Source organism: Suillus subalutaceus (genome assembly GCF_016647625.1).
Source record: "Suillus subalutaceus strain FC151 chromosome Unknown DFJ58scaffold_54, whole genome shotgun sequence".
Taxonomy (NCBI): Eukaryota; Fungi; Basidiomycota; class Agaricomycetes; order Boletales; family Suillaceae; genus Suillus; species Suillus subalutaceus.
The window spans coordinates 125,481-139,081 of NW_024540303.1; the positions used below are offsets into that span (position 1 = coordinate 125,481).

The following is a 13,601-nucleotide window of genomic DNA, read 5'->3' on the forward strand; positions in this document are numbered from 1 at the left end:
TTTGTCCTTACTGCTTCGATCGACGTCGTTACTCTGGCAAATGTCGGTGATGGTGAATGCATGAATATTGCTTGATACGTCGATGGGCCTGCCTGAATCATTACTGTTGGTTGAGGAATCTGGTGTCGCTCTCAGAGCCGAAGTACACTGAATCCTATTGAGCCCAGGTGCTATCGTTCAGCTGATGAAGTTCCTTTCACTCTCGTTCCCCTACTGCATCGATGAGTCTACGGCCTCAGACGCATGCAAACCACGTTCTACCCCAGTTTATTCTTCATCGCACATTGCGCGGTGGTCTTATCTTCGACTATCGGACCATCCATCAATTGCATCACTAGCATGGTCTCTTCTCGGCTTCATAAGTTGAGATGGTGAGAACCGGCGGAAATAATCCCATTCTTTGATCAGATTCCAGCCGCGCCAATTGTAGTAGTAAGCAGACCTTAAATATTGGGGACATGCGGTTTACTGAGTTAAGACTACTGATAAGACGCGTCTAGGTGACCAAGAGGCTATGCCAGCAAATACGAGTGTAAGACATGACTCAGTAACCCATGATAAACAGCAGCACTCCCGCTGAATTCTCGAAAGTGCTATCTATTAAGATATGACTATTGATGTCACTACTGTACGTACTCATCCTTTTATCTTACATACGAAATCACTTCTCGTTGCACGCCTCTTACACGCTCACCTTTGATTCTCCGTCTCAATCAGCGTATTAATTCATTTCCTCTCGAATCATTTCCCTCAGTCTTTTGATCCAAGACTGAGTTCGTTTCCCGTTCGTAGTCCTTGCCTCTCTTCATTCGTAAGACCATCACTGATCTCCTCAACAAAGTCATCTTCCTAGTACAACTCATACTCTGAGCTCACTATGACAGATCGCGACTACGTCGTTACTGGGCACGGCACCAACAAGGAGGTAGGCGCCCATTGTTTACCGTTATGCGTAAGTAACTGACATGACATCCCTGTCCTTAGGGCAATCACTGGTGCACGCGTGATTATGGGAGCAGTGGTACTGGTCACCATTACTCTAACAAGTTCGTCTGTCTCGCTGCGTTGAGCAATCCGTTCCTCACCCGTTTTCCTTCAGAGATGGCTCGTTTTACTATGAGAACTCAAACGGGTCCAAATACTACGACAACGGGGCCGGAAAAGCAACTTTTACAACCCCGGATGGCCGTGTCGTCAAGCTCCAGAAGTAATTAGGGGGTTTCAAACGGCTGACCGCGTCAAGGATGGCATGTGGTCTTTGAGAAATTGACATAATACTTCCAGACGAAGTTTCAAAGCCCCTTCCCTTTCTATTTGCTTATATGGTTTCTTTATGCTGCAGTCTTGTTGAGGCAGATCGGCAATTGGAACTCATGGTTGGTATCAAGGTCGCGGACATCACGCTTGGCTCCGCGGAGTCGGAATCATCAGTCGATCTGCACTAAATTCTCACTACCGGAAGGGAGTGGGTCTTGTCGGTTTTGATTTTCACGTGTCTGCGGTAGAGATCATCAACGTATGCGTGCATGTGTGCATACATGCAATTTCAGAATATCGTGGTCGATGCCTCATTAATAATAGTCTGACAGGTGCACTTGAAGCCTTCTGAATTGAAGCTCTCATTCTCGAATTCGCTACTCCCCGCTCAGCATACCTCATCTCCTTGCTATGCTCATTCGTAGTAGAGCTATACAGTCGAGCCATGAGTTCGCGCGATTCATTCCTTTTTATTCTCCGTGGCCCAGATGGATTCAAACGCATCCCAGATTAATGAGCTATCAGTCATCTGGGCTTCATGCTTCGCGGTCATTCCTTCATCATCTGTGAGCTCAGACAGCGGAACTCTGTATACGTGTCGAATCAACTGTCATACCGATTCTCGTTGCATCTCAGTTGGGCATAAGGACTGGGTTGGTTCCCAAACGATAATTTCAGCTCGCCACTTGGTGCAAGTGTGGGCGTACGGTTGATACAACAAGAAATGAGTATGTCTACATAAACCTCGTCTTTGAAAAATTTCAACTTAAATAAACACCATTACGGATCCTCGACCAAATATCTCCTCCATGCAGAACACTCGGAAAGCATTTCTCTACACAGTGCCGCTCGTCGGTACATGCACACGCTCCTGGAAGACAATCGAATTCATGCTAGTTTCTGCGTCGGATTGGGCCACGAGCTTAGTGTGATATTCTCGAACACTAAGGATGAGGCGTGGTCCCAGCACAAACAACTGTATGCCAAATAAAATCTGAAGACCACCTTGGAGTGTCTGACCTTCAATATTAGAATTCGATTTCTACAGAAATGATGAGCAGTAGTTACAAGCAGATGTCAGCGATGGGTCAGCGCACCTCGAACTCTGGAGATTGATAACCAAGTTGGAGGCAAGAGACACCAGCATAGCTAGCACATGCGGAACTTGATCAGAAAAAGATAGCTACATTCACGTTATAAGCTCACCATGCAAAATAAAGCACGTGAGATTTTGTCAGCACTTTGAAACAGTCCCCGATGGTTGATCCTGTCGATGAATCGAGTCGTCGCAGGTCACAGAAGTGTTTTACAGTGATCCAGACTGAAAGGCATAGTGCTAGGACCTCCCAAATAATGTCGAGCATCCAAATCATCGCGACCAGAAGCGAGGCATGCTTCTTATGATGTATATACGTGCACATATACGTGCCAGAGAGTATCAGCTCCTCTAGTGTTTATCCAATGAGCTTTGTTTTTCAAGTCAACAAAGTAAAGCTTACCCCCTACAGTGCCCTTGAGTACTATTGCAACGATTACTCCACAGGTGATATTAACAACCAGGAAGATAATAACAAGGAAGATAAGGATGATTTTAGATCTCTGGTACATGGCATATAACCGAGTAGTCATGATGACTTGCATCATGTTTCAGTCGAGTCAATATCACTGAGGTATTGCCGCTGGGTAACTCACCGCCCAACATAGCAGGTACGATCACATTTGTCCCATTTAATGCGTAGTTCATAATATTGCCTGAAACACCCGATTAGTGACCGCCTTTGTGCTAAGATCAAATACTTGACTAACACCTAGTGAGTCATTATGTTGGGCCAAGTTCAGTGTTCAGAATCTCACTCACCCCTGCACATGAGTGTATTCATGGGATGGGAATGAGATGGTTGCAGAATACTCACTGTATCTGTCACCGAGACCAACGGCATATTTACTGTGTGACACCCGTCAGAAGAATCAAACACAGTGCACGAGACATACGCAGAATGTTAGCACTAATTGTGAGAGATGGGCCATTAGTACAGCACCGACTTTTTGACCTAAAAACGTACACAGAATATGGTATTCCAATATAGCGTGTCTAGAACATTTTGGACTTAGCATAACCACGCTATAAAATGACATTTGATACGAACAAGGAGATACAGCACAGTCATAAGAGACCAGCGTTGCCTCTGTCGCGAATCCATTATTCACCTGTCTTTCTTCTGATATGAGACTCTGGTACTCACCCAGATCAGTTCAATCTATAGCATCAATCTTAGCGAGTTGGCTGCTCCGGCAATAGCACCGACTTACCTCTTGTCCGAGTGTCAGCACTGGAAATATCATGAGACTATAAGCGGTTTTCGAACACTGTTCTGCCTACCCCAATCGTATACAACCACGACACCGGCGGCAACTGCAAAACGTGAGTCAAGGTTAGATCGAGACATCACCAGCTGATATGACGAACCCGTCCAATAGCTGAAAAAAAGAGACAAACTGATGAACGGCCACCAACTGGGATTATTTGAGACAACGGTCATATTCGAGAGATGGGTGTGAGCGAGTGGGGGATGTTGGGGGTTATAACGATATAGTGTTCGTGCTAGATATACCGCCATTCAGCGCTTGTATCACCCACATTGGCATAATGGCGATGGATATTTGAGCCCGCCTCAGGACCCTTGATTAATTGAAGTAAGTATTGCGGTGCGAAATTGAGCAAAAAGCGGAACTCCGATGAGATTGAATCAAAGTTGATTTTGAATTGCAAACCTCAATATCATGCACGCGAATGCAACATCAGAAAAGTTCCACTCGGTGATGTTGGCAACTCCGAGTAATTTCCAACATCATCGATGTATGCATCTATGGCACGTGTGAACGTTTGAACGATGAACGCAAAGTGTGGCAGTGAAGGTGGCACTATGGGACCATCGCCCCAAGTAAATTCGTTTTGCGCAGAGAGTAATTACGTGCAAAAGGACAGAGAGTGGATGCGAGTACTAGTGTAATGGTGATGGCAGTAAGTAAGATGAGGGCGCGGGCGGCGTTTGCAAAAAAGACGGTTCAACGTTCCATAATGCAGATCGCTATCTGATCGGAAATTGAGTTGTGGGATAGAGCTATGCCAGTATGACTGGTATTAATATTGTGATCTTGACATCAAGACCCGATACCGGTTGAAGAACGTTCTAGATATTGGAAGATGCGATGGAACGTTGACGATGCCCTTGGGGAGACACGAACGGGGTGCGTAGCTTGTGGAAGTTGAACGATGAACGCAAAGTGTGGCAGTGAAGGTGACACTATGGGACCATCGTCCCAAGTCAACTCGTTTTGCGCAGGGAGTAATTACGTGCAAAAGGATAGAGAGTGGATGCGAGTGTAATGGTGATGGTAGTAAGTAAGATGAGGGCGCGGGCGGCGTTTGCAAAAAAGACGGTTCAACGTTCCATAATGTAGATTGCTATCTGATCGGGAATTGAGTTGTGGGATAGAGTTATGCCAGTATGACTGGTATTAATATTGTGATCTTGATATTAAGACCCGATACCGGTTGGAGAACGTTCGGGATACTGGAAGATGCGATGGAACGTCGACGATGCCCGTGGGGAAGCACGAACGGGGTGCATAGCTTGTGAAAGAGGTGAACTTTTGACTTTCCCACGACCTTTTTCTTATCTGGACCTAGAATAGGACTGTACACGGATCTCAAGGTCGCGTGCAACAAGCTCTAAGTAGTACTAAGTATGTGATTTCTCTCAGCCTCGGTGGCAGTGAGGCGCACGCGTATCAGAGGGCGACCGCCTCCATAATTAAAAGCCTCCTTCATGCCATAGATATAATCATTCCCCGTTCACCTGGTCCACAAGCTATTATCCAGATCGTTAGCTATATCACCAATACGAGATCACAATACCACTCATCCAAATTAATAATCCTCTCTTTGCACCGACCGGATTCAAATCCACATGCAAGTATCCCACATATTACTAGCTAGCCAGCATGCTGATATAGCTGGATCTCACAACTCAATTTCCGATCTGATAGTGATCTGCACCTTCCATCATGCATCACGGTTCCCTATTTAGAGTGTCTTATGTTGCAATGTCGACAGCAACGCCGCCTGCGCCCTCATGATCTCCTAAATATTAACTTGTTACCATCGTCATCGGACTCGGTCCCTCGGATCCACTATCTGCCCTTTTTCACGCAATTGCTCCCTGCGCAAAACGAGTTTACTTGGGACGATGGTCCTATAGTGTCGTCTTCACTGCCATACTTTGCGCTCATCTTTCACGTGCCATCTCTTCTTGCGAGACTGCTTTACCTCATTAACGCAAGGTAAACATCTTCTGTGAACATTCCTCTGAGATATGTTCTGACTCCCCGCGAACCAGCGCCTCGCACTCCATTCACACGGATAGCCCAGATGAGTAATATTTATGGTGATGACCAGGAAGACTCGTTGCCTTATAAGCCATCTGGGCTTCCACTCACTGCATCACGAATCATTGCCATTAATTCAATTCTCTAGTACTTTCCTCGCACCCCATCCGTTGTTCCCCATACAATTTATTTGTTTCACAAACACGATTTCCCCGTCAAGTTCAGATGGCAGATGTCGCTGTAGTTGTGTCCTGTGAACCAGAGCCGCTGGCTTGTCAATCATATCTGCTTCTGCTCATCACGATGACTTCTCCTCCTTCTTTCGACATACTCAGATAAATGATAGATCTCGAATGGATTTGATGATCGTGAATTCCTTGGGGCTATCAACCGTCTGAGCTCAAGACACACGGCTTTTACTTTTCTGGTTCACAGAACTTTCGCATCGCATTCCGCAAGTCCGACCCAGATGGATGATTGCACACATTTTTCTCAGACAACTGGTACCTTAGTGATACTTGGTCAGGTGTGCTTTATACATCACTCTCATCCACAACCCTCAGTCATTCAACAGAAAGGGCTCGATCGACTCGCAGGCGCCATTGAAATAGGCAGCGTGGAGAGGGGCCATTAGCTACCCCAGGCGCCCCTTGAGCTAACCATGTAGGTCCAAAGCCAAACTATGTCGTATCACATCACTGAGAATTCACTCAATGTAGATAAACTCGAATAAATAAAACAGAAATCAGTCACGAAAACTTGGAGTGGTAGCAAAATCGGAGATCTGATTCCCAGTACGTGCGACAGATCTTCTCGATAAATACGCCTGCGTAGGGCGCACACAGCGATCCACTCTGGAGGTGGCACGAAGCCAGCCTTCGGATTGCAGGCTTCACACTTCATGGTCACTTCATCCTCATCTGTGTGCTCAGACAGCGGAATTCTACGAATACGTAGAATCAGTTGGCTGGGCACCAACGACTGGGTCGCTAGACGTTCTGGATATTTTCAGCTTGCCACATGGTGCAAGTGCGGCTCTACGGTTCACCGACTTCCAGTAGTGATACAAAAATTAAGCATGTCTACATAAACCTCGTCTTAAATGTGCTTTGAAAAATTTCAACTTAAACAAATACCATGACGGATCCTCGACCAAATATCTCCTCCATGCTGAGCACTCGACAAGCATTTCCCTACACAGTACCGCTCGTTGGTACATGTACATGCTCCTGGAATATAATCGAATTCATGCTAGTTTCTGCGTCGGAGTCGGCCACAAGTTTTGCGTGGTATTCTCGAACGCCAAGGATGAGACGTGGTCCCAGCACAAACATCTGCACGCCAGCGAAAATTTGAAGAGCACCTTGGATTATCTGAGTTCCAATCGAATTTGGATTCTACAGAAATGATTAGCAGTGATCACAAGTAGATGCGACAGGTTGCCGCACACTGGCAAAGACTTCTTGAGAGTCACGACCAAGCTGGAGGCAAGAGACACAAACAAAGCTGGCACGTGCGGAACTTAGCAGAAAAGATAACCGCAACCACATTACAAGCTCACCTTGCAAAATAAAACACGTGAGATTTTATCAGCACTCTGAAACAGTCCCTAATGGTTGATCCTGTCGATGGACCGAGTCGTCGCAGGTCACAGAAGTGTTTTACAGTGATCCAGACTGAAAGACACAGTGCGAGGACCTCCCAAACAGTGTTGAGCATCCAAATCATTGAGGCCAGAAGCTGGACGTCACCCCCCCCCTCCATAATAGCACACATACGCGCCAGAGAGTATCAGTTCTACTTTTGTCCAATGAGCTTTGTTCTTCAAGTCAATAAGTAAAGCTTACCCCCTGCCAAATGCTTGCTTAATATTGCGACAAGTACTCCACAGGCGATGTTAACAGCCAAGAAGATAATAACAAGGAAGATAAGCATGATTTTAGATCTCTGATACATAGCGTGCAACCGAGCAATCATGATGACTTGCATCATGTTTCAATTGAGTCAATATCACCGAGGTGTCGTTGCTGGGTGACTCACCGCTCAACATGGCAGCTACGACCACATTTGTCCAATTTATTGCGCAGTTCATAATATTGCCTGAAACACCGAATCAGTGACTACCTTCGTACTATGATCAAATACTCGACTCACATCTAGTGATCAAGGCATTACGTTGAATCAAGTTCAATGTTCAGAATCTCACTCACCCCTGCACATGAGTGTAACTATTGGATGGGAATGAGATGGTGGCGGAATACTCACTACATCTGTCACCGAGACCAATGTCATACTTACTGTGTGCCGCCGGTCAGAAGAATCGAACACAGTGCATGTGAGACATACCCAGAACGTTGATACTGATGATGAAAGATGGGCCATTAGTACAGCACCAACATTTTGGCCTCAAAAACATACACAGAATATGGTATTCCAATGTAGCGTGTCTAGAACATTTTGGAGTTAGCACAGCCACGCTATAGAATAATCTGTGATACGAACAAGGAGATACAGCACAGTCATAAGAGACCAGCGTTGCCTCTGTCGCGAATCCATTATATTCTCCTGTTTTTCTTGTGATGAGACTCCGTTACTCACCCAGATCAGTTCAATCTGTGCATCATTCTTAGCGAGTTGGCTGCTCCGGCAATAGCACCGACTTACCTCTTGTCCGAGTGTTAGCACTGAAAGTATTATGAGACTATAAGCATTGTTCAAACACTGTTCTGCCTACCCCAATCATATACAACCACGACACCGGCGGCAACTGCAAAATGCAAGTCAATTAAATCAAGGCATCACCAACTGATACGACGAACCCGTCCAATAGCTGAAAAAAAGAGACAAACTGATGAACGGCCACCAACTGGGATCATTTGAGACAACGGTCATATTTGAGGAACGGGTGTGAGGGAGATGGGGATGTTGAGGGTTATGACGACCCAGTGTTCGTGCTAGATATACCACCGTTCAGCGCTTGTATCACCAGAATCGGGGTTGCGAAGCTTACTGAGATCGGGAGTGATTAAATGCCGACGCATCCCATTGTTGTGATAAAAGCTCGGTCATTACAAGCCAAGTACAGAGCTTGCCAGCGTGTAGTGATGGCACGGGGATTAGGATTGAAGTAGGCCACCTCGAGTGAGATACGTTCTTGTTGCTTGTCGGTGTGCGACACGAAGTTCACCTCGCGATTCTTCGTGTCCTGAAAAATGACTGCACCAAGTACAGCTAGTGTGCCTCCGGAATTCATCTTCGTCATCTATGTCAGCTCAGGCAGGCTCAGGCATGCCATGCTGATATAGATCCGCCTCGTTGTCGTCCATGTTTAGGCTAGAAGAATCTAGATACATGCATTTGGTTAGTAATCCAACTGCTAGTTTAAACGTTTATGCACATATGTACTGCAGTTGGATACTACACCAGCTCGCTTCTTATTCAACCGGGCCTCGGACGGAGCCCAACATAACGTCATTACTAATGGTACGTCTCTAAGGTCCAATACCCGGTCTTAGTAAGATCACACCACTCAGCACCAACTTGAACCCGGCCTGTCCAGCACGCTAGCATAACTCTATCCTAAAACTCAAATTTCGATCTGATAGCGATCTGTACCTTCACGTCGATAGCAACGGCCCACATCTTGTATCTTGTCGCCATCGGACTCGGACCCACTCTCTGATTCTCTGCCCTTTTGGAAGCAATTGCTTACTGTACAAAACGAGTTTGCTTGGGACGATAGTCCTAATGATAGTATCGTCTTCATGGCCATACTTTAACATACTTTGCGGTCATCGTTCACACATGCCATTTCTTCTTGCGAGACCGCTTTACCTCATCAATACAAGGTAAGCTTCTTCTGTGAACTTTGATCTAGGATGTGCTCTGACTCCCCGCAACCCGGCACCTCCCTCTCCATTCATACGGACAGCACAGATGGGTAATATGACGACAACCAGGAAACAGACTCATTCCCTTATCAGCCGCATCTGGGCTTCCACTCACGGGCGTCACGAATCATTGCCATTAATTCAACGCTACTCCTTCTCTCTAGCTCCTTGCACCCCATCCGTTATTCCCCTCACACTTTATTCGTTTTCACAAACATGGTTTCCCCATTGCCTGAGTTCAGTCTAGATGGCTCGTGTCATGATGGTTGTGTCCTGTGCTCCATAGAAGAAAACTTCCCGCCATCGATATACGTCGTGTCCCCATCGATACCTAAAATTGTCGATCATATTTGTTTTCATCCTCCTCATGATCACCATGCGTTGATTCGTTCCGCATATCACCTACAAGTTATCTTCCTTATTGGTCGTTCCAACGGCCCACATGGAAGACATCACGGTACGCTCTAACGTTCCTACAAGATATCTTCGAATACATCCCCGTCTTCCCCGTTCTCCACCTCCACACTCACTTCTGCATCCAGAACCAGAATTGCCCTCTCTGACCACCAAATTCAGAATCACCGCTCTTAAGGTCGCCGTATCATGATCACGATGGCAGTGTCCATTGCAAGGTTCTTGCCTGCACACGTTCTTTATCCCTCCTTTGTATTCAAAGATACGCTAGTTCAGGAAAAGATGAGAGCCTTTATACTGCGGAACCTTTGGGCCATCAGCTAGCTGAGCTCAGACACGCTACTACTTTCCATTTATTCGGTCCAGATGGTGGATATGTGTATGTATGCATCTCAATCGATGCTTTGCTGACGGTCGTGCTAGCTCCAGCAGATCATTGCAAGGATGCAAACCAGACGGACAATTTGCAGTCGCATGAGCGGAACACTACGATGGTGCAGCTCCAATCAACGTATGTATGGATACAGTTTCAGAATTTCGTAGTCAATGTCTCATTAATAGTTAGCTCCGATTCTCTCATTCTCAATTCCCCACTCAGCACACCTGATCTCCTTCGTGATAGAGGCATACCGTCGAACCAAGAGCCCACGCTATTCATTTGCTCCTTCTCCACGGCCCAGCTGGATGAAAACGCACCCAAGCACCAATGAGTTACACTCATCTGCGTGCTCAGACAGCGGAACTCCGCAAACACGTAGAATCAGCTGTCAGTGCAAATCACACTGATTGTCCTTGTATTTCAGTATAGGGAATAATGGACGGAGTTGGTTGCTAGACGTTCCGGATAATTTTATCGGTGCAAGTGTGGGTGAGCGGCTCACTGCCTTTCAGTAGTGATACAACAAGAAATGGGTTTGTCTATGTAAACCTCGTCTTAAATATACTTTGAAACACCATAACTAAAATAAATACCACGGCGGATCCTCGACTAAATATCCCCTCCATGCAGAACTCTCGGCAAGTATTTCCCTACACAGTACTGCTAGTTGGTACATGTACACGCTCCTGGAATACAATCGAATTCATGCTAGTTTCTGCGTCTGATTTGGCCACGAGCTCAGCGTGGTATGCTCGAACACTAAGGATGAGGCGTGGTCCCAGCACAAACATCTGCACGAACGATAAAATTTGAAGAGCACCACTGAGTATCTGAGCTCCCATAGAATTTGAATTCTACAGAAATGTTTTAGCAGTGGTTACAAGTAGATGTCAGCGAGAGGTCAACGCACCGCTAGCACTGGAGAGATCGAAACAAACTCGAGGCAAGAGACACAAAAAAAGCTAGCACAAGCGGAACTTGAGCAGGAAAAGACAACAACATTCACATTAGAAGCTCACCTTGCAAAATAAAGCACGTGAGATTTTATAAGGACTCTGAAACAGTCACCGATGGTCGATCCTGTCGATGGTCCGAGTCGTCGCAGGTCACGGAAGTGTTTCACAGCAATCCAGACTGAAAGACACAGTACGAGGACCTCCCAAATAGTGTTGAGAATCCAAACCATGGATGCCAGAAGCTGGATATACCCGTCAGATCTAAAATCGCATATATACGTGTCAGAGAGTATCAGCTCCTCTGGTGTTCGTCTAATGAGCTGTGTTCTTCAAGTCAACAAGTAAAGCTTACCCCATACCGTATCCTTAAGTGTTATTGCCGTGATTACTCCGCAGGCGATGCTAACAGCTAGCAAGATGATGACAAGGAAGAGAAGCATCCTTCTAGATCTCTGATACATGGCATGCAACCGAGCAATTATGATGACTTGCATCATATTTCAATCGAGTCAATATCACTGAGGTATTGTAGCTCACCGCCTATCATGGCAGCCACGACCACATTTGTCCCATTGATTATGTAGTACATAATATTACCTGAAACGCCCAATTAGTGATCACCCTCGTACTAGGATCAAACGCTCTGACTCACACCTATCAAGTATCGAGTCATTATGTTGAGCCAAGTTCAATGTTCAGAATCTCACTCACCCCTGCACATGAGTGTATTCATTGGATGGGAATGAGATGGTTGCGGAATACTCACTGCATCTGTCACCGAGACCAATGGCATATTTACTGTGTGCGGCCGGTCAAAAGAATCGAACACAGTGCATGTGAGACATACCCAGAACGTTAATACTGATAATAAGAGATGGGCCATTAGTATAGCACCAACTTTTTGGCATCAAAAACGTACACAGAATATGGTATTCCAATATAGCGTATCTAGGACATTACATTTTGCAGTCAGCCCAACTTGTTAACCATGCTATAATATAACATGAGGTACGAACGATGAGGTACAGCGCAGTCATGAGGGACCAGCGTTGCCTCTGCCCCAAATTCATTGTATTCAGCTGCTTTTCTTCCGATATGGGACTCTGTCACTCACCCAGATCAGTTCAATCTATGGCATCATTCTTAGTAAGTTGGCTGCTCCGGCAATAGCACTGACCTACCTCTTGGCCGAGTGTAAGCACTGAAAATATCATGAGACTATAAGCGGTTTTCAAACACTATCCTACTCACCCCAATCATATACGACCACAACGCCGGCGGCAACTGAAAAACGCAAGTCAAGGGTTGGATCGAGACATCACCAACTGACACGACGAACCTGTCCAATAATTGAACAAAAGAGACGCACTGACCAACGGCCACCAACTGGGATCATTTGAGGCTACGGTCATGTTCGAGGGATGGGTGTGAGCGAGATGAGGATGTTGGGGGTTATAACGACCTCTAGTGTCCGTGCTAGATATACCACCGTTCAGCGCCTGTATCGCCAAAATCGGCATGATGGCGATGAATATTTATTCCCGCCTCAAGGCCCTTGAAGTAAGTACTGCGATGCGAAATCAAGCAAAAAGTAGAAGGCCTCGATTCAATCAAAGTAGAATTTGATTTGCAAACCAGTATCATGCACGCGAATGCAACATCAGGAAAGTTCCACTCGTGGGTGATGTTAGCAACTTATTTGCAACACTATCTTCGGGGTGTTCTTGTACTTGCATAGTTCTATACAGTGAAATCGCGTGGTCATGGATTTAATGTTACGCGGATCTTAAGGTCGCGTGCAACAAGCTTAGTGAGCATGTGAGCTCGAGTGAGGCCATGAGGCGTAACTACTAACAGGTCTCCCTACCGCTCCTTAGTACTATAGAACATTTGGGTCCCATTCATGCCACCTCGGTATACTAGATTGTGCTTTCAACCTACTATTCGTTTAGTTCAAGTACCCTGCCCTGAATTTGACGATTCAATGATGATACTCCGAAATCGAACAAGGACTCTTGAGTCTTGCCTCTTATTCAACCCGTTCCTCCATAATTAAAAGACTTCACGCCATAGATACAATCACTCCCCGTTCACCTTGTTCACAAGCTATTATCCAGAACGTTAGATATATAACCAGTACCCGGTCTTAATATCAAGATCACGATACCACTCATCCAAATTAATAATCCTCTCTTTGCACCGACCCGGCCTGCATCGGATTCAAATCCACATGCAAGTATCCCACATATACATTCCGTTACTAGCCAGCATGCTGTCATAGCTCTAACCCTCAACTCAATTTCCGATCTGATAGTA

At 45.9% G+C, this 13,601-nt stretch overlaps 1 protein-coding gene across 1 annotated transcript; it reads left to right on the plus strand.

Moving 5' to 3' along the window:
- Positions 1 to 489: 489 nt before the first annotated feature.
- DFJ58DRAFT_684212 (uncharacterized protein) lies at positions 490 to 1,452 on the plus strand. Its single transcript, XM_041383271.1, has 4 exons — positions 490 to 784; positions 842 to 925; positions 985 to 1,046; positions 1,100 to 1,452. Exons 2-4 carry the CDS (start codon positions 878 to 880, stop codon positions 1,209 to 1,211), a joined length of 222 nt encoding a protein of 73 aa, XP_041243844.1. The 5' UTR covers positions 490 to 784; positions 842 to 877; the 3' UTR covers positions 1,212 to 1,452.
- Positions 1,453 to 13,601: the final 12,149 nt, after the last annotated feature.